We start from the raw sequence: 19,687 nt of genomic DNA, 5'->3' as shown, positions 1-19,687 counted from the left end.
AAAAATCAACTTTCATTTTACAGATACAAGATAATTTCCTGAATGTAAAACAGGACAATTATATATCAAACATGGAAAGGTTGGTGGAAAACAGGGAGAGAAAAAGGCACAGAAGTCATATTCTGGAAGCTCCCCTCATCTGGGCTGTCTGTATCTGGTGTGCAGTTGGAATGATAGTCAGGGACAGTTGCAGAGATGTGCTCCTAATGCGGATTAGTTTAGAAGCTCCTTTGGAGACTGCTATTACCATTTTTGGAAAGGACAACAATGAAAACCACACATGGTGGTGGTGATGATGATGTCTCTCTGAGAAGTTCTTCCTTTGGAACAAGAGGATATGCTGAAATTTATGTCAGAAATGTGGAAAAGTGAATTCAGAACAAAAAGTAAAAACTCAAGAGTTTGGATAATTGATAAGCTAAATGAGGTTCTTAATAATTGAACTGACTTTATAAATCAAATGTCTTAAAACTGCATAAGACCATTAGACAGAATGATTACATGGCAGAGTCAAGAAATGTGGTTTGGCTATTTTGAGAAGAAAACTGCCCAAGAATAGCAACTGTCTTAGTCTTTTGGGTGTCTATACTAATACCACTGGAAAGTGAGGCCCGGGGGGAGGGGAGAATATGTTTCCATGCCTGATCCTTTCCCCATCTCTAAGGTCAGTTTATGACACTAGAGTACCCGACTGAGCAACAATTGAGCATGATGTGTTTCTCCTGATAATCGTTCTAAAAACTGTTTCTGCCAGACTGCCTTCTGATGGCGTTCTGATGTCAGTCACCTGCACTTACAAACAGGTGCCCATTCTGGCCCTCACTCCCTTTTTTTTTTTAGGAAAAACAGAAGGGCACTGGAAGAGAACTCCTAAGAGTTCTTCAGTTGTGAAACAGGATCTTCATGGGTTAGGATGAGTGCAGACTGAATCTGAAAAAGCAAAGCAAACAAGTTAACGCACACACATTCAGAGCAAATACAGAGAGAGGCAGAGTGTTTCTGACAAGGTTAATGCATACCGTGAAATTAATTCCATGCTTAAAATGTTCACATGCAATTTTATTACCTGCCGCAGTTAAGCTTAAGGTGGCTCAGACCAATGTGCTTTACTAATTACACACAGGATAAACTAGACTATCTAAATGATCAGGAAAGAGCATTACACATGCTCAGATATGGAGAGTGACCTGAAAAACTTATCACGGTTTACTTCGGTTTCAAACTAGTTGAAGTAATTAGACAGTACCAGGGGACAGGAGGCACAGATTAACCTAATTTTCTTTAGGTTTGATCCAAAAGCTCAACTATACTTTGCATAACACAGGAGCCCTTGCGACAGATTTTCTGGGGAACATGACAATTATACTATCATTTTGTTGTATATCAATTTATTCAGACAGCAGAAATGGCAAAAGCATTACTCAAGATAGTCAAAGGTTATGATGATACTAAAATTTTAATTATGTTAAATTTCAATTTTGCAAGGTGAGAGATAAGCTGAGAAATAGTAGGACTGTCATCAGATTTCAGATTAAAAAAAAGAAAGAAAGAAAAAGAAAGGAAACCATCAACCCTGTTTTCATACACTATGTTGCATGGTGAAAAACTGGTCACTTCAGCACGTAGAAAAATAAAGTGCTAGAAAATAATAACATAAATATTCCAAAAACAAGGTTAGGCATGCTAACTAATGCCTTTAATTACAGCACATGGGCAGAGGCAGGGGCATCTTTGTGAGCTCAAGGCCAACCTGCTCCACACAGAGTCAGCCTAGGCAACACAGTGAAACACTGTCTTAAAAACAATATTATTCTGATTAAATATTTCTGCCAGATATTTGAAGACTGTCAAGAAATCTTATTTTGAATTATTTTTAAAAGTCTTTTAATAAAACTGATTTCAGAGCCATTCTTGTCCAGAGCTCAGAGTACCTAGATGCTCTTCCTAGTCTCAAATGAATGCTGAGAAAGCAACAGGTAGAAAGGGCTAGCTACAAATTTTGCATGGCAGTTGAGACAATGGGACATAGTAAGAGTAGCATCTCACTAAAATGAAAACACTTGCACATGCAATTCGCACACAAACATATATATTCTCTTACACACATAAAATAAGAAAAACAGTCAAAACAGTTCTTTCTCAGGCCAGGTCATATTGGCCTGGAAGGACATTAAATTTTGAAGCTGATAAACCCAGGTTCCCGGATTCACGATCGTTGGAGACAAGTCAGAAAACCCCCAGAAGACATGCCCATAGACAAATTGAACTCGGTTCAGTCTGACCTTAACCTGAACTTCTTGCTGGATTTGCTGAAGATGGCTCTGCAATGCATCCATCTGAGCTGCAGTCTGTTCCACAAGGTCCTGAAAGGACCTCTGTAATTCGTTCAGAAACTGCAGCATCTGTTGGTTCTGCTGAAGAGACAGATCTTGTGCATGCTCAGTGATAAAGAGCTCAACATCCAAAGCAAGAACGTCCAGCTGAGTTTTCCTTCCAGTTATAGATTGTTTTATAACCTAAGGCAAGTAAGGAAAAAAAACCAAACAAATGGAAGAAAATTAACAACTTTTATTTCTCTAGTCATGTAAAAGTTACTGGTTTTGAGAAGTAAAAGATAACCTCATATTTTCATAACTGGTATTGATGACAAGAGGACCAGAATAGCACTGCAAAGCTCATTTTCGGTTCTTTACAAATTCCCCCAAACAAGGCACTAATTGCAAGAATGCTTCCATTACTGGACCTAGCTTTACAAATCAGTAACCTTCCAATTATTTATGCTAACAGAATTATACTATTGCTAACCAAAATATATATGACTTAATCTTCTTATTTATTTTGGTAGAGTTGGGGATTTTGTGTATACTGGGCAGCCACTGTATCACTGAGATACATCCCAGCTCCTTTTGTATGTCTGGTTTATTTTAGACAGGGTCTTACTACGCTGTTCAAATTGGCCTTGACTTTTAGACATTTAGTTATAAAGCAAAGAAAAACCAGCCTACAATTCACAATCCCAGAGAACCTAGACAACAATGAGGATCCTAAGAGAGATAGAATGGGATATAGAAAAAGATGAGATCTCCTGAGTAAATTGGGAACATGGGAACCACAGGAGAGGGTAGAAGGGGAGAAGAAAGGAGGACAGCAGAGAAAAATATATAGCTCAATAAAAACAGTAAAACAAAACAAACAAACAAACAAAACAAATTGGCCTTGAACTTATTTTATAGTCCAGAAAGGCCTTGAATTTGTGATTCTCTCAGCTCAAACTCCCAAGCAGCTGAAATTAGAGGCCCATGCCACCATTCCTGGTTTAATTTAATAAATACATAAATAAATAAATAAAAGTTTTGGAAAAAATACAACATTAATTTCTGATGTAAGATTCTGGGCTGGAGAGACTGCTATTCCTGAGGACCTGGGCTCAATTCCCAGAGCCCATATGGTGGTAACTCTGCTTTAAGAGATTCAGTGCCCTCTTCTGGCCTCACCATGTGCATACCACAAACAGACACACATGCAAGCCAAACATCTTGCATGTAAACTTAAGCATCTATATTTATTTAATTGGTAGTCCAGTCCTGAGGAAGCAGGAAGCTTACTTGGATTCACTAAGCTGACTTTACTTTTAGGTGGCTGGAGAGAATCAGTGGTTCAGAATACCTACTGTTCTTCCAGAGGACACTGAGCAGCTCAGGACAGTCTATAACTCCAGTGCCTGAGAATCTGACTTCCTTTCTGGTGTGTCACAAACAAACACCCAGGTCCCCAACACATATACATAATATTTTTTTTTAAAAAAAATCTTTGTCTTAAAAAAATATTTATCTACTCTTATTTTATGTGTATGGTTGTTTTGCTTGCATGTATGTCTGTGTACCATGTGCATACAGAGCCCATAGAGGCCAGAAGAGAACATCAGATCCTCTGGAATTGGAGTTAAAACTATGTGGGCACTTGAAATTGAGCCTGAGTCTCTGGAAAAGCAGCCAGTGCTCTTAATTGCTGAGTTATCTCTCAAGCCCCAGAATAAAATCTTCTTAAAAACTGATTTATTTATGTGCATTGGTGTTTTGCCTACAAGTATCATCTGTGTGAGGGCCCCAGATCCCCTGGAACTGGAGTGACAGGCAGTTGTGAGCTGCCATGTAGGTGCTGGGAATTGAACCAGACCTTCAAAAAGAAAGGTCAGTGCTCTCAATCACTGAGCCATCTCTCCAGCCCCCAACATCAAATCTTAAAACCTACGATAATGGTGTTGGTGTGTCAAGTGTATCTGCCCAGATGCACGCATGGCACTGCTGGAGTATGGAGGTCAGATGACCAATATCAGGAATTGGATCTCTCCTTCTACACTCAGCTCTGGGTATTGAACTCAAAGGGGAGAGGACAGAAGAGAAATAGCTCTATTTCCTCTTTACTTTCTAAAGAGTTTACAAGGTGACATTCTTCTGTAACACTCTAGGATATAGCAACAGAGAGAACAATGCACTGAACAGAACAGTAACAAAAGAACAACTGATGGAGAGCTCGTGGGCAGGGCACACATGTCTATGTAGCTATATGCCATAGTTTCAACTTCCTTTCACTGGTTAGTAAGAAGAACCATTAGTTTGGAGCTTATTAAGAAGAAAAAAAATCTATATCAAGTTGTCTAGAATTGTGACCTCTAGGCCACATCTGACACACAAAGCCTGGTGTTACAAGGCACCATCTGGCCTACAGAAAAAGCTTGGCTACTCATACTCTAGGCCAATGGTGAAAATGTCTTCAGAAATTGTGCAAGACTGGATACTATCAAAAGAGAAAGATGAGACAGAGCCCAGAAACACAGTACAAAAAAGATACAAAGTTGGTAATATAAAGTTACTCTTGGGACTCTCAGAGAATAACCGAAAGAAAAGAGTCACAGGGTTTGAACCTCTAGGAACATAAAAATCTTAAAAATTAAACATAATTGATCTCATTTCTAAGAGGAAATTCAGACTTTCTAAGAATCAGTGTTGTAAGTGAGAGGACAAGGTGGGATGGGCGGGCGCTTACCTCACACTGCTGGAGAGCCTGGCGCAGGCTGCCCGCATCAGCTTTGCTGTCACATCCCCTGCTGTTCAGAGTAAGGCTGGTTCTGTCAACCCAGGCTCTCAGATCTTCAAGTTTGCCTTCTAGTTCCGTGTGCTGATTGGACACTGTGGTCTAGGAGATACACAGCAAGTCAGACCATGACCCTCCAGATCTCCGCAGGCTTTGTGTGAGTCCTTGGGCATAAAAACAATGCACAAGGGCTAGAGAGACGCCTGGGTGGCTAAGAGCATTTGCTGCTCTACAAAGTATGTGAATTTGGTTCTTAGCAACCACACCAGGGAACTCACAAGCACCTGTAACTCCAGTTCCAGGGGATCTGGTACCTTCCTTTTGGTTTCTGCTGGCACTCACTCACATGAACATAGCCCCTAATATACATATACATAATAAAAAAATAAATCTTAAAAGACCCCAATTTAATCAAACAACAAGCTCACAAAGAACAAAGCCCCCAAACCAAGACACTACCTGTTTCACTTCCATGGCATTCTGGAGGTAGATGAGTCTGGAACCCCAAGAGTCACTAACAGAGTCTAGAGACTTCTGAAGATTTCTAGCATCTTTCTCTAATGCCTTCAGCAGCTGAGCAGGAACTTCTTGAGGCTGGCTAATAACAATCCGATCCACACACTCCAGTTCCTGACTCACCACGGTGGACAGATCTTTCAGTTCCCTGTCTAAAACCTGAGGGAACAGAGAGTATAAAGTCACCTCCAAAATCAAGAGCAGTGCTGTGGCTGGGGTTCAGCGGTAGAGCATATGCCCACCTTGCTTAAGACCTAGATTCAACCCTCTGTACAGAATAGCAATTTTGCCTGCAGGAAATCAGCTGTGAACACATCTGTCAGCTCACTTTGTGTCTACGTAGAACTTGGGGCTTAGAAAAGGCTCCTTAGTTTAATCACTAACTAATTCATATTTCTCAGCTTAAACATCAAGAATTATTTCCTCTGAGGTTACCAAACTGAAATAGGTAAGGTCTTGGATTCAGGTTTCTGACTCAGTATAGTACTCTGACCACTAGACCTTTACTCCTCTCTGTCAATTTTCCTTTCTCAGATGATGTTGGCTATGCCAGAGGAGCAGCAGGTGTCAATTGACTTCAAGGGATTGGCCCATCAGCATGCAAGGGACTATGGGTGACTCTTGGATGGGCAAGGCCCCTGAGAGCCTCAGTCCCAGAATGTCTCTTGCTACTGCTGTGTCTTTACATGTTTGCCACTGCCATCTGGCATGGTGTGAACAGGCATGAGGAGATCTCCACTGCCTTTAATGTAGTGTGATTATCTCATAGAAATATTCCATTCTACCGGGCATTTTGACCTGTGGATTACTATGAAGATGCTTTCCTCCTAAACCATACTGTCTAACTGAAGCAATAATTTTATACATTAATAGTGTTAGCTTAAATAGGATTTTGATGATTGAGGGCTTTTAATATAGTAAGGGATTGTGACAAAGGTTAAGTTTAGTGGGAACATTAATATAGGTAAAGATAGGATAAAATATTGACTCAGCTCCTGAAAAAACAGGGGCTGTAGAGGATAAAAAATAAGAACAAGGAAGTGTCACACCGCTAGGACACACGAGCTTCTCTCCAGGAGTCCTATAGACTGTGGCTTAGGTTAATGATTAAGAAGAACAATTGAGGGCTTGGAGAAATGGCTGAGATGGCTTTGTGATTAAGATAATTGGTTGCAGGGGCTAGAGAGATGGCTCAGTGGTTAAGAGCATTGCCTGCTCTTCCAAAGGTCCTGAGTTCAATTCCCAGCAACCACACGGTGGCTCACAACTATCTGTAATGAGATCTGGCGTCCTCTTCTGGCCTTCAGGCATACATGCACTCAGAATATTGTATACATAATAAATAAATAAATATTTAAAAAAAAAGATAATTGGTTGCTCTTCCAGAGGACCTGGCCTCAATTCCCATCACCCACATGGCAGCTCACAACTATCTGTAACCCCAGTTCCAGGGCACCTCATTCGAACATACATGCAGGCAAAAACACAAATCCATATGAAATAAAGATAATTTAAAAAGAAAAAGAAAAGAGAAACAACTGAGTCCCAGAAACCCAGTTAGCTCAAGTTCTTTTCATCTTAATGTGGAGACGTGTTTGCAAGTTTCGGTGAGCATCATAGCTGAACAAACCTTTAAATATGTGGTAAGGGTGGTTAAGACTTTTTTGTTTTTTCTTTTGTTTATCGAGACAGGGTTTCCCTGTGTAACAGTACTAGCTGTCCCGGGACTCACTGTGTAGACCAGGTTGGCCTTGAACTCACAGGGATCCACCTGTCTCTGCTTCTGAAGTGCTGGGATTAAAAGCGCGCACCAAAATTGCCTGGCAGGTTAAGATGTTTTTGTTAATAACTCTGAGGTAAAAACCCTTGAGAAACAATCTAAAGTTTAAAAAGGCACATAGTTGAGTGAGGGACTAATGAGGTCAAGGAACAAGAAAAAGCATTTCAATTATTATTAGCTGATATGTCTGTCGGTTGGTGATCAGAAGTCTAACTCTCTGAAACCATTTCTGCTCTCAGTTTCCCGATATAAAGAACTGTTGAGAATGCGTCTGTACCCTGAGGATTCAGAGCTGACTGATTGTTTTTCATATATAAAAGTTTAGATTTGCAATTTTTTAAAAGATTTTTTATAAGATTACCCTTAGAGATAAATAATAAAATGATTGATCCCTTCTTTGTAACCACAAAATGCAGCCTGCCTATAAAAGAACTGGCTGAGAAAAAAAATATTTTGCTTGCTTACACTATTAATCTGTAACAAGTTGCTTGAATATGAATGTATGTGGGTTCGTGGGATAATTTGTTTTTCACCTATAACACATAAAATGCTACTCATGTAAGGAATATGGAAAACATGTTGTTTTAAAATTTATATTCATTGCAATCATTCACTTAAAAACAGAATGTAACCTTATTTTAATTTTTATACTGTTTCAAAGATGTTGCTGGGATATATAAACTGTAAGGGTGAAAATAAAGTTAGTTAGAAGGAAGACATCAAGAGAGATAGAAGGGATACATCTAGATAGAGGTAAAAAAAGAAATAAAGAAGAGAGGAAGATGATAAAGAGATCCTATAGTTGTGTGTGCGTGTTTTCCCTTTTTTGTCGGCTCCAGAGAGTTAAGTTTAACTTCCTCAGACAGAAAAGCCAAGTTGAGCTATTAGTTAGCCAGCTCCACAGTCTCCCGCTTCGATCCCTGAGCTGCTGAGGCTGGTCCTGGCGGCAGCCATCCCCGGGCAGCTGACATGTGGAGTCAGAGAGTGCCAAGGGGAAGTCAACCAAAAAGACTTTCTCAATCCAAATTCTAAGGGGAAGATTCAAAGAATCAAAAATACTTGGAAACAGTCTTCCCACTCAGCTGTTCTATAATTTCTTACTCCTCAACAGAGAAGCCAGCAATGGCTGGTGGAAAAGCATAATACTGATTTAGAGTATAGCTTCATTTCCCTTTTAGCCACCCTACCTGTGCCACATACTGGATACTGGGAAACATGGCAAACTTCCACTGGCTCTACCATCTTCATTTTGGCTTCCAATTTCAACAAGCGACTCATCTTCCCTTTCAAGGTTGCCTTTCTATCCTTTCTATGTTTGTAAGAGCCTGATACTATCTATTATCAAAGTCTCCCTCCCTTACCTTCCCCAGAATCCACTGAAAACACTCCTTAGTCACTCTACCTCCTCTAGCTGCTGCCTGTAACACAAACACTTCTGGAGAGAACGACATACAGTAATCATCTGCCATTAGTTTATATCTCCTCACTCCATGGAAACCATTTTTGTTTTTGTTGTTTGTTTTTGTAGTTGAGACATGGTTTCTCTGAGTAGCCCTGCCCATCCTATAACTTGCTCTGTTGGCCTCGAACTCAGATTGGCCTGCCTCTACCTCTCATGGAAACCATTTTTACCATGGTAATAATGAATCTGTCTTCACTGGATTCAGTATCTGTGGCCTCTGTTCTTCCTAGAGATCTTTTCCTACATTTCTATAAAGTCAGCATTTCTTGGTGTTCTTTGAAATCTGAGACAGGCCTGGGAATGTGGCTCAGCAGGTAGGAGAACTTGCTTGAAGAATCATGAAGACCTGAGTTCAAATTCTATAGTCCCACAGAAAAAGCTGGGAATGGCCATGAACACATGTAACCCCAGTACTAGAGAAGAATGAGGAACAAGAATATTGCTGGGGTTTACGGCCAGCATCCTACTTCAGGTTCACTGAGAGACCCTGTCTAAAAGGTGTAAGACAGAGGGTGACAGAACGGGACAATGACATAAATGTCTATGGCCCACTTGTGAGTGTGTACAACCACACATGTGCATGCACAATACACAAAAGTAAAAAGAAAAAAACCAAACCACTAAAAACAACCAACTAACCAGCTGGCTTCATTTCTGAAATTGTGAATCAAATTTTTGATTCAACAAACAGATAAAAACAAAATATGTGCAGGCTAGAGGACAAGCTGGGGTGCCATCTTTAGGAATGCCATTTACCTCCTTTGAATCAAGATCTTTCACTGTTCTGGAGCCCACCAATTAGGCCAAACTATCTGGTGAGCGAGCTACTGTAGGAATCCTCCTTCCTATTTCTGCTTCCCCAATGCTGGGATTACAAGTGTGCCCAATTCTCCTGGGTTTTGTTTCTGTTAAGACACAAACTGTAGCTTTGGCTGGCCTGAAACTTACTATGTAGACCAGGCTGGTGATGATGTAAACAACCTTGTGGTGATCCTTCTGTCTCTTTCTCTCTGGGGAAGGATTATAGGCACATATTACCATATCCAGCCAGAAATGTAAGTAAAACACTGTTGGTTTCCCCAGCAAGAAGGCACGAGCATTATGGGAAAGATGGTTCAGCAGTCAAGAGCACCTATTGCTCCTAGCACCAATGTTGGGCAGGTGACAATTATCTGTTAACTCTAGCTCCAGGAGATCCTGCACTATGATATGTGCAGGTACAGGTACATATAGTCACATGCACGTACTCACACACAGAGATACACATACAAACATAATAGTAGGATTTATTTACTTCATGGATAGAAAGAGTGTTCTCAGATCTCTGTTCCTAGAGAGTCCTAGTTGCACTTTTTTTTAAAGTTATACTATATTATAGCCTTTTAAAGGACATTGCTACAATGCAAACACAGTACAGAGGTCAGAGAACAACTTGCATGAATTCATTCTCTCCTTCCACTATATAAGTCCTGGGGATTGAACAGACTTGACAGCAAGTGCCTTTATCCAATGAGATGTCTTTAAAAAAAAAAAAAAAAAAGACAGGGTTTCTCTGTTTAACAGTCCTGCCTGTCCTGGAACTCGTTTTGTAGACCAGGCTGGACTTGAACTCACAGAGATCTGCCTGCCTCTGCCTTCCAAGTGCTGGGATTAAAGGCATGTGTAACCACCACCCTACTTCAGTGAGATGTTTTACGGACATAAATGGTGACTTTGAATTTCCTAAAAAGTTCTACAGACTATATGCATGGGTTGGTCTCATAAATGCAGGCTTCACTGAGGTGATGGTATTGGTCCATAGAGTTAGGAATCATATCCATTATCACCACTGGGTCTTCTTTTCCCATGGGTGAGGCAAATCATTGGAAGTAGAATGAATATGAAGCCCATGGGTCAATCACTTTCATCTAATTTTATCACTGCAGCAAAGAAGCCTCACCTTCCACGGTGTCTACCCACAGAGTCTAAGGAGATGCTTTCTTCAGAAGACAACTTTTCCTGTTCTTTAGGGAAACAGCACATGCAGCTGCTACACTACTGAAAGAGCTGGCAATTGGTAGGTTTAATTGCTTCTTACACTTTAAACAAGTTAGAACTCTTTTGCATATGCAAATGTATCTATTTTCTGGTGTTACTATTAAAGAGGGATTTTAGGGATTTATGTAGTATAACGCACACAGCTGTTTAACTTCATTCACTGAAGTTTGCAAGCTAGAATTCTCCGGTTAGCTAAAAGCAAACCTTTTCTTTCTTTTTAAAAAAGATTTTTTTTTATTAATTTATGTGCATGTACATGTGTTTGTGTATGTATGTACAGAGGCCAGAAGAGGATCTCAGTTCACTGGAGCTGAAGTTACAGCAGTCGACTGGGATTGACTAGACATGGTTTCGGTTTCTAGGTACTGAACTCTGAACCTCCGAAGAGCAACATGTGTTCTGAACTGCTGAGCCATTCTCCAGTCCAAGCATTAAGCTCTCTGTTTTTTTCTTTCTTTCTTTTTTTGGGGGTAGGGGGAAGTTAGGGGAGACAGAGTGTCTCTGTGTAGTATTGGTTCTCCTGGAGCTCACTATGTAGATTAGGCTGCCCTCAAACTCAGAGGGTCCTCCTGCCTCTGACTTTCAGGGCTGGGATTAAAGGCATGTATCACCATGCCTACCTTACTTCAAGTTTCTTAACTAACCACACTGCTTTTGAAATTACCTCATTAAATCAAAGAACACACAAGCAAAACAGCACATGTCCATCCAAAGTATATTCAAATCTGGCTCTTACTGTTCTAGCCTAGAATATCCTACCAATGCCTAATAAGGAGCCAGAGATTTTTTTTTTCAATGAGAGAGAGAAAAAAAGCACTTTTGAGCCTTAAAATCTTCAAGATAGCTGGAGGCCACCATCTTGAAGCCAGTGGACAGGAAAGAATGTTTGGGAACGTACCTTGGCCTGACACAGCAGATCCTGCAGCTCTGCCACATTAAGCTCCAAAGGCTGAATCTGTTTGGTTCTCATTTCAATGTCCCGTAAGAGAGACAGATAGGACACCAGCTTCTCATCATGCTCTAAACAAAGTCGTCGGGTAAACACATTCTGTGGAACCAAAAGTAAAACTAAGTTCTGTTTTCCTAAAAGTCAGCTTTTAAAGGAGTTAGTTGTTTGTTACAGAAAGAAGCTATTTTTACTACAAATAAGACAAGATGAAATATGGTATTCTGTCTGAGCCATCCTAAGCAATAGGCAAAGTGATTTTATTAACCTTCTCAAAGAACAGAAGCACATCATTACCAATAGGTTAGATTCATTTAAAAACATTTATAAAAGACATTCTAATTTCAAGTAAAATCATTCCAATATTTCAAATAAGTTTCTAACTTTAGGACTCTTGGGCAGGTGGTAGATCTTGACAGTATAATAACTGCATAGCAAACCCTGGGTCCAATGCTAGAATCACAAAAATAAAAAACAACAAACAAAAATTCTTACAAATTTTTAGGAAGATATTCACAGGCAATGCTTAATTTTCCAACAACTATATTATAGATAATAAATGAGCTGGTAACTTAAGAGATTTAGGTAATGCCATAAATAAATGTATGTATTTATATGTATGTATGCATGTATAAGTGCATACAATTATACACAAGTGACTTGGGTATCCAATTAAGAATTACAGCATCAAGCTAGGGCTGAGAATATAGCTCAGTAGTAGAGTACTTGCCTAGGAAGCAGCACAAAAAAGAAAGGAAGAAAAAAACATCATAGCACTAAAGCTACTTTTATCTTTAATAAACAAACTATAAGCCAGAAATGATGGTGTGTGCTCTCTAATTCTAGAATGGGCAGCAAGAGGGTTGCTATAAGTCTGAGGCTACCCAGGGATACATAATGAGTACCAGGTCAGCTAAGGTCACAAAGTTAAACCCTGCCTCAAAACAAAATCAAAACAAAACAAAAAAATGGTCCCAAACCCTAAGCAAACAGAAACATTTACTTGCCTGAGTAGCTCTGCAGGGCACTGGGTTTACACCTTCTTTCCCCTTCTCACCAGGTACAGCCACGAAGGGAGCTTGTTCTTCACCAAGGATTTCTTTGTACTTTTCCTGAGGCACCTTCTCATCTGTCTTCATTGTAGAATACGGCAGGGACACTGGCATTTCTTCACTGACTTCTGAAACAGTGGGACTAGTGACAGCATTATGCTGTTCTATATTCTCCTTCAATAATATTTCTTTGGGTAATTTCTCTGGAAAAAAGACCCTGGGTCCTTTCTGACCCACTGTGTCTTCAGAGGACCCTTCTTCTGGGTCTCTAATTATGGGATTTACTATTTCAAGAAATTTTGTTTCCTGGGTTGTTGCTATTTTAGATTTTTCATGTTCACAAAGCTCATGATCCCCTTTGCTATCTTCATGAGGAGGTTCTCTATCTGAGGAGTCTAGATGACTGACTACTTCTGTGTCTATGGTAGAAACTATGGCTTCTCTCCATGTATAAGGTCTTGTTGAGTCCAAAGGTATTTCTTGATATAACTTTTCTTTATCATCTCTACAAGTGAAAATCTTATCTTTGGTCTCCCCAGCCTTAGATGGAGCACACAGGTTGTGGCCATCAGTAGTATTCTGTCTGCTGGGTCTTTGGGCAGACATGTCTCTTTTGGAAATTTGGAATGTGTCTGAAACGAGGACTTCTCCATCTGAGTCCAGGTCATTTAGTCTTTCAGGTCTTGGGATCTCAGAAGAGAATGGTTTCTTCTGGGCATCACTAGCAATTTCTTGAGGTAACTTTTCTTCTGGTTTTAAGATGGAGCAGAGGTTCACAGTTTTCATTTCCTCTTCGCTGAAGAATGTTAAAGCATCTTGATTTCGTAGGGAAGCATCTTTGGATGTCACTTGGGAAGGGAAGTCTTCAGTTTTACAAATAACAGAAATGTTCATTTCTCTACCAATGTCTTTTCTCTTGTCATTTCCAATCATTCTCAAAGACTGGCTCTTTATACACGAGTCATGTTCATCAGCAACAGTAACTTCCTGGTCCAAGCTTTCCTCAGGAAGGCCTGCTGCTTTGCCTGTGTGGACACTTTTCCTGATAGCCAATCCTCTGTTAACCCTCACATTCACTGACTGCTCACTCAACAGTCCGCCGTCTGATTCGCGATGACATTCCTGGCCTTCTACAATCCTTTTCCCTCGACATTCTCTTGCTTCTTCAGCATCCAGGCCTGGTGTAGATTGTCTTACGTGAGAAATTGTTTTTATTTGTGTCACTACTTTCTCCTGCTCTCCATCTGCACACTTTCTCATGCGACTTCTAGCTTCCTCTCTGGGTTTCAAATCAGAAGCTCTTGAACAGGGATGCTTCATTGAAACTAGGTGTGAAGGTTCACCTTCAAGACCACCAGGACTTATGATGTCAGCAGGAACTTTATTGTCCAAAGAAGCTTTCTCCTCATCATGAGACTTGCTTTCCATCTCCTTTAGTGAAACCTTTCTGCCTCTTTCTGCCTTTCCCCTACTAGAAACCCTTCCTTTAACCTTTTCCTGAACACACTGACTTCCAACTTGGACAACTCTCTCATGCTGTTCTTTATCATAGCTCCCCCTGGAGGCCTCACCGCACTCAACTAGTAACTCCACTTTTGGAAATTCACCCTTCAATTCACACACTTCAGTCCCACCTTGCTTTTCTAAGGTATCTGCTCGGATCACAGATGCCAGCTCAGGGCTAATAAATCTTTTCTCTACAGCATCCTTTAAAGTCACTCTTTGATCATTATATATATCAATAATTCCTCCACTTAAAATCTGATGAAAAGCAATAATTCTGGCCATATTTTCATCCAATAGTTTCTGTTCCAAAGCTGATGCCAATGTCAATCTTCTTCCTGTGGTTGTATCTATAATTCCACCAGTGTTCGCCTGAGCTTCCAAAACCTTCAGTGTAGATGCAAATTCTACCTTGCCATGCTGCACTGCTTCAGACAATGGCAGCACTTGGTTGCTCACCTCATCTTTAACATCAGAGAATGGGATTACTTCAAGATATCTCCGTCCAGACTCAGTGTCAATCCTACATTTCTTTACTAATTCCGAGTAGGGAATAACTGTACAGTTCTCAGGATCTACAACTCCATGGATCATTCCTGAAGGTAATTCTGTCTTATTAGCTAAGGATCCTCCTTTGTTAGCTTCTGCCAAGGTCAATTTCTGACCATAAATGAGATCTCCCAAGTTCCCACTATAGTCCTGAATCTCTTGGATTTCTCTTTTCAACTCTGGAGAGACAAGATCTAATTTCATGGCTTCTGAGAAGGAAAGAGCTTCCTTTGTTTGAGGATGAAAAAATTGATGGTTTAAATTCTCAACTTTTTTGAGCTGCCTGGCTACATCTTCACCAATTAAGCCATGTTTGAAGGCATTATCAACAGAAAGTCTCAACCCAGAAATATGATGAATGATACCACCATCAAGTACTTGCTTAGCCAACAGAGAAACAGCTTCTTCTCTCTCCAGAAGACCTCTATCAATGGACTGCAAAACTGTTAATGGTGCTTTACTATCAGGGTCCATAAGTCCTGTTGTTTCCATTTGTAGCCCAATTAATCTCTTCTTAACTGCTTTTTCAACGTCTCTGCCTTTGGTAGCCTTTTCCAGATTAATAAGGTCTGTTTGGTCAGCACTGTCTACCAAACCAAGATTTGAGGCCAAAGTTACTGAAAGCTTTTTGCCTCGTTTCAGGTCCACAATTCCCCCAGTTACCACCTGCCCCTCTAAAATCCTGGTGGCTAGCTCCTTGTCGAGAAGTCCAGCTGCTACGGCCTGCTTTACAGAGCACAGTGAGTTGGTTCTGGGGTCTAAGACACCACTTATAGCTTTGTCTGACATAAGGACATTATGTAGTAATTTCTCATCCATCAGACCTTCATCAATGACTTCTTCAGTTGTCAAAGACTCACAGGTCTGAGAGTCAAAGAAGCCCCGAAACATGTTCAGTTTTCCCATTAGTTTCACAGCAGTATGGCTAGACACAAGGCCTTGGCCTATTGCTTCATTTAGTAAGAGTTTCTGACCTGTTTCTTCATGGATGATACCACCATCCAGTAGCTGTGAAGATAACTTACTTAAGGTAGCTTCTTCCAGCAATTCAAAAGGATGACCACACAACAAGGAAGGTTCGCCACCATCACCATCTGTATCAGTCTCTTCTAATACCACCATATGACCATCTGCAACACTCTGTCCTTCTTGGCTCTGTTTGTGGCTATCCTTAACCAAAAGTGTTCCATTTAACTCTTTCTCCAAAGAATTAATATTCATACCATTTTCTGACTTAAATTCTGATTTCAAGCTTGAAGTCTCTACCTGACATTGTGAATTTTTGTTTTGGAACTTTATGAGGGGTATTATAGTTTCACTTGGAATAAACTCAGTTTTGGCAGTCTTTACTTTTTCTTTCTGACATGTGAAGGAAGTCTTTGTGGGAGCTTGCCATTCTGATTTCTCAGTAGAAAGGAGGTCTTTCTCAAGCACCAAAGATTCCTCAGGACATTCCACAAGGAGGGGTCCTCCACTGATACTTTCCTTGCTAAACATTTCTGTTTGTTCTTCCTTTCTAGTATCTAACAATGGACTTTGAAGCTCTAAGTTGACTTTATTTTTGACCTTCAAAGTGCCAACATTTGCAGTAATTGCTTTTTGTTCTCCTACAAACAGATCCTTCTCAAGGCTCTCTTCAGAAGAGCATTCTATTCCTACAGCAGTCCTTTTGCCTTTTGCTTCAGTATAGTTTTCCGGTTTGGGATAGTGTTTGTCCTGAGAAAGAAACCGGGATTCACAGGGCTTCCTAATACATTTAGCACTGGAAATTTGGGAGATATTTCCAGTATCCAATTCTTGCAATTCCCCAGACATATCTAGTCTTTGATGCTGAATTTCAAATACATCTGGAAGATCTGTTTGATATTCATCTCTGGATGATAGCATCTCCAGCAGCTCCTGATCCAACAGAAGCAGTCTCTGCCCCGTCTGTATATTAATGTAGCTGTGAGTCATCAGCTGAAACAATAGCTTCTCTCCATGGCTTACTATTTTTTCTCTTTGGCATGACAGGGGTAGGGTACCATGAGCAATACCTAATTTACTTTGTTCTGCTGAGTCTGCTAGTTGTATGTGAGGCATAACATCAGGGATACAAATTGATCTTAAGTTACTGGCAAGTTCTTTATCTAAGATACCACTCTCTGTTGCTTTCTTCCAGGACCAAATCTCTGTAGTTGTTGGTAGAAAAAGAGCCTCAATTTGCTGTCGTTTACTGAGAATTTTATGTGCTAATTCAGTGGACACAATACCTTGTTCTAGTGCATCTGTAATTGGGAGTATCTCTCCAGATTCAGGCCATAGTAACCCCATGAATGACCAGAGGGATTCCAGAATTACAAGGGCAGTCTTAGCAGCTACTAGATTATTGCTCACTGCTTCATCCATAGTCATCCTATTCCCCGTGACAGTGTCAATGATGCCTCCTGTCTGAAGCTGCCTAATGAGAATAGCACAGGCCATATCTTGGTCAATCAAATTATGTCTCACAGCCTCTTCCACTGTAAGTCTGTGTCCTGTTCTTGGATCTACTATGCCACCAGCAAAAAGCTGAGCTTCCAGCAGTCGGACAGTGACCTGCCTATCTATCAATCCTTCCTGAACGGCACGGAAAATGCTAACCTTCCGATCTGACTTCAAGCTCACCATTCCCCCTGCCAACTGCTTGACAGGCAGCAATTTCAGGCCTGATTCTTGATGGATGATACATCTCTGCATCAGTTCCAGCAAGCCAACTTTCTCAGCTGTGTTAGGGTCTATCAAATTCTTGGATGATCTCAGGTGAGACTGTAATACTGAATGAAGCCATGATGAAATGAAGCCTTGATAAAAAGCTTTCTCCAGATTAATACAGTTCTCACTTGGGGAGAGACTGAAACCTCCAGTTGCCAGGTGAGCTTCTAAGATTTTCAGTCCGAGTCTCTCACTGATTATTTTCTTTTCAATTGCTTCCACCACAGAAAGGGAGCCTTGGGTCTCTGTAAGCCTGTTTATTAAGGACAGAGAATCCTGTAGCTGCAGGAGCTGTTGGTACATTGGAAGGTTAATGAGGTTTCTGGCGAGACCCTCTTCCAAAGAGAGTTTTTCACTGTTCTCAGGGGCAATGAGGCCAGACATGATAACCTGGGATTCCAGGAGCACAAGGCCTGTGTCTTGGTCAATAAGGCCCTTTTGCATGGCTCTGAAGATGGGAAATATCTCCACTGTGCCTAGGTCAATCACCCCAGCAACAGCTCTGCAACCCTAAAAAAAAATTAAAATAAAAATTGAATCAGAGTCAATGGTAAAGTGTAACTGTTGGAAGAAATCTTTTTAAAGAACCACAGCAGATAAAATTCTGATCACAAGAGAAACCTACACGAATTATCAAAAGCAAGCCAGGCCATTCATGCTAAGAAATAATTTTTCTAAATTGAAGAATATTTAATAGAGTCAGAAGTTCATAGATTGCTTAAAATATGACAGCATTAAACATATCTGAGTAAAAAGTTTTACAAAGAGGCAAGCAGTTAAAAAAAGGATAGCTAGTTTTTTCTTTTAATTTTTAATTCTTATTTACTTACTTAGCATGTAAGGTATATGTACGTGTATACATGTAGGCATTCAAGAGCCAGAGCGCAAATGTGTAAGTAGAGGAGAGCTGGTGGGACTCGGTTCTGTCCTTCCATCATGTGGGCCCTGAATTGCAAACTCAGGTGATCAGCCTGGCAGTGGGTATTCTTTTTTTTCTTTTTTTTCTTTTTTTTTTTGGTTTTTCGAGACAGGGTTTCTCTGCAGCTTTAGAGCCTGTCCTGGAGCTAGCTCTTGTAAACCAGGCTGGTCTCGAACTCACAGAGATCCGCCTGCCTCTGCCTCCCGAGTGCTGGGATTAAAGGCGTGCGCCACCACCGCCCGGCTTGGCAGTGGGTATTCTAATTTGCTGAGCCATACTGCTGGCCTTGGGTAGTTAGTTTTAAAATTATATACATATATGTGTGGGTATGAGTATATGAGTGTAGGTGCCCTAGTAGACCAAAGGTGACAGATCTCCTAGAGCTGGAGTTACAGATGATTGTGAACTGTCTAATGTAGATATTGAATTCAAGTCTTCTGGAAGAGCAGTAAGTGCTCTTAATCGCTGAACCATGCTCTAACATCTGGATAGTTGTTTATAAGATCAAATTATTAGAAAGGTTCTTATAGACACATACCAGTTCCCAATATAATTTCTCAGTGCTGCAGCCCATTCAGGCTCTGAAAACAGTTTTTTTGTGTGTGGGTGGGACAATGACTGATAACAGGGTTAGTAGAAAGGATGAGAGATTTTTAGCTACAAAGTAGTTGTACATCCTAATAAAGGAGTGTGTACACATTCAAGGAGTGTGTAATTGAGTTAACTCTCTTGGAAGCCAATTCTGGCTTTTCCAAAGGCAATGACTTTGAGTTAAGTTAGTTTGAAAACCTGAAAGTAGTAAGTCAAAGAAGGAACAGATTAGGGACTTCAGATGGTGGAGCTACTAGTACAAGTGAGTTCCAGAAGACAACCTGGCCTCCAATCTTTTGCTATTATACTAGCTCTTTGTATGGTTTGGGGAAACAGCAAACAATAAAGCCACACCTTAAACAGAAGTTAGTCTCTAAATCCAAGGAGTAAGGTAAACCTTATACATTGTTAAAATTACCCTTGCAAATTCTAAAAGCAGGCTGCTGGTTCTCAATTTAAAGCCTTTTATTCTAGACTTTAAATCACTTAAGAGCTTAACTGCCTA

At 40.4% G+C, this 19,687-nt stretch overlaps 1 protein-coding gene across 10 annotated transcripts in view; it reads right to left on the bottom strand.

Annotated features, from left to right (window-relative positions):
• Positions 1 to 19,687, bottom strand: part of LOC119816258 (microtubule-actin cross-linking factor 1) — a 319,531-nt gene that overhangs the window by 110,306 nt on the left and 189,538 nt on the right. For 6 of the 10 annotated variants that reach the window (XM_038332756.2, XM_038332759.2, XM_038332757.2 and 3 more), the window contains exons 36-40: positions 12,843 to 18,182; positions 11,788 to 11,937; positions 5,554 to 5,769; positions 5,047 to 5,196; positions 2,283 to 2,516 (exon numbers count right to left, since the gene is read on the bottom strand). The exons of the other annotated variants lie outside the window; for them this stretch is intronic. In XM_038332756.2, the coding sequence (XP_038188684.1) occupies positions 2,283 to 2,516; positions 5,047 to 5,196; positions 5,554 to 5,769; positions 11,788 to 11,937; positions 12,843 to 18,182 (6,090 nt within the window). The remainder of the gene's footprint in view (positions 1 to 2,282; positions 2,517 to 5,046; positions 5,197 to 5,553; positions 5,770 to 11,787; positions 11,938 to 12,842; positions 18,183 to 19,687) is intronic. 10 annotated transcript variants of the gene reach the window in all.

Source organism: Arvicola amphibius, chromosome 6, assembly GCF_903992535.2.
Source record: "Arvicola amphibius chromosome 6, mArvAmp1.2, whole genome shotgun sequence".
Taxonomy (NCBI): Eukaryota; Metazoa; Chordata; class Mammalia; order Rodentia; family Cricetidae; genus Arvicola; species Arvicola amphibius.
This window is presented reverse-complemented; position numbering and strand designations above follow the sequence as displayed.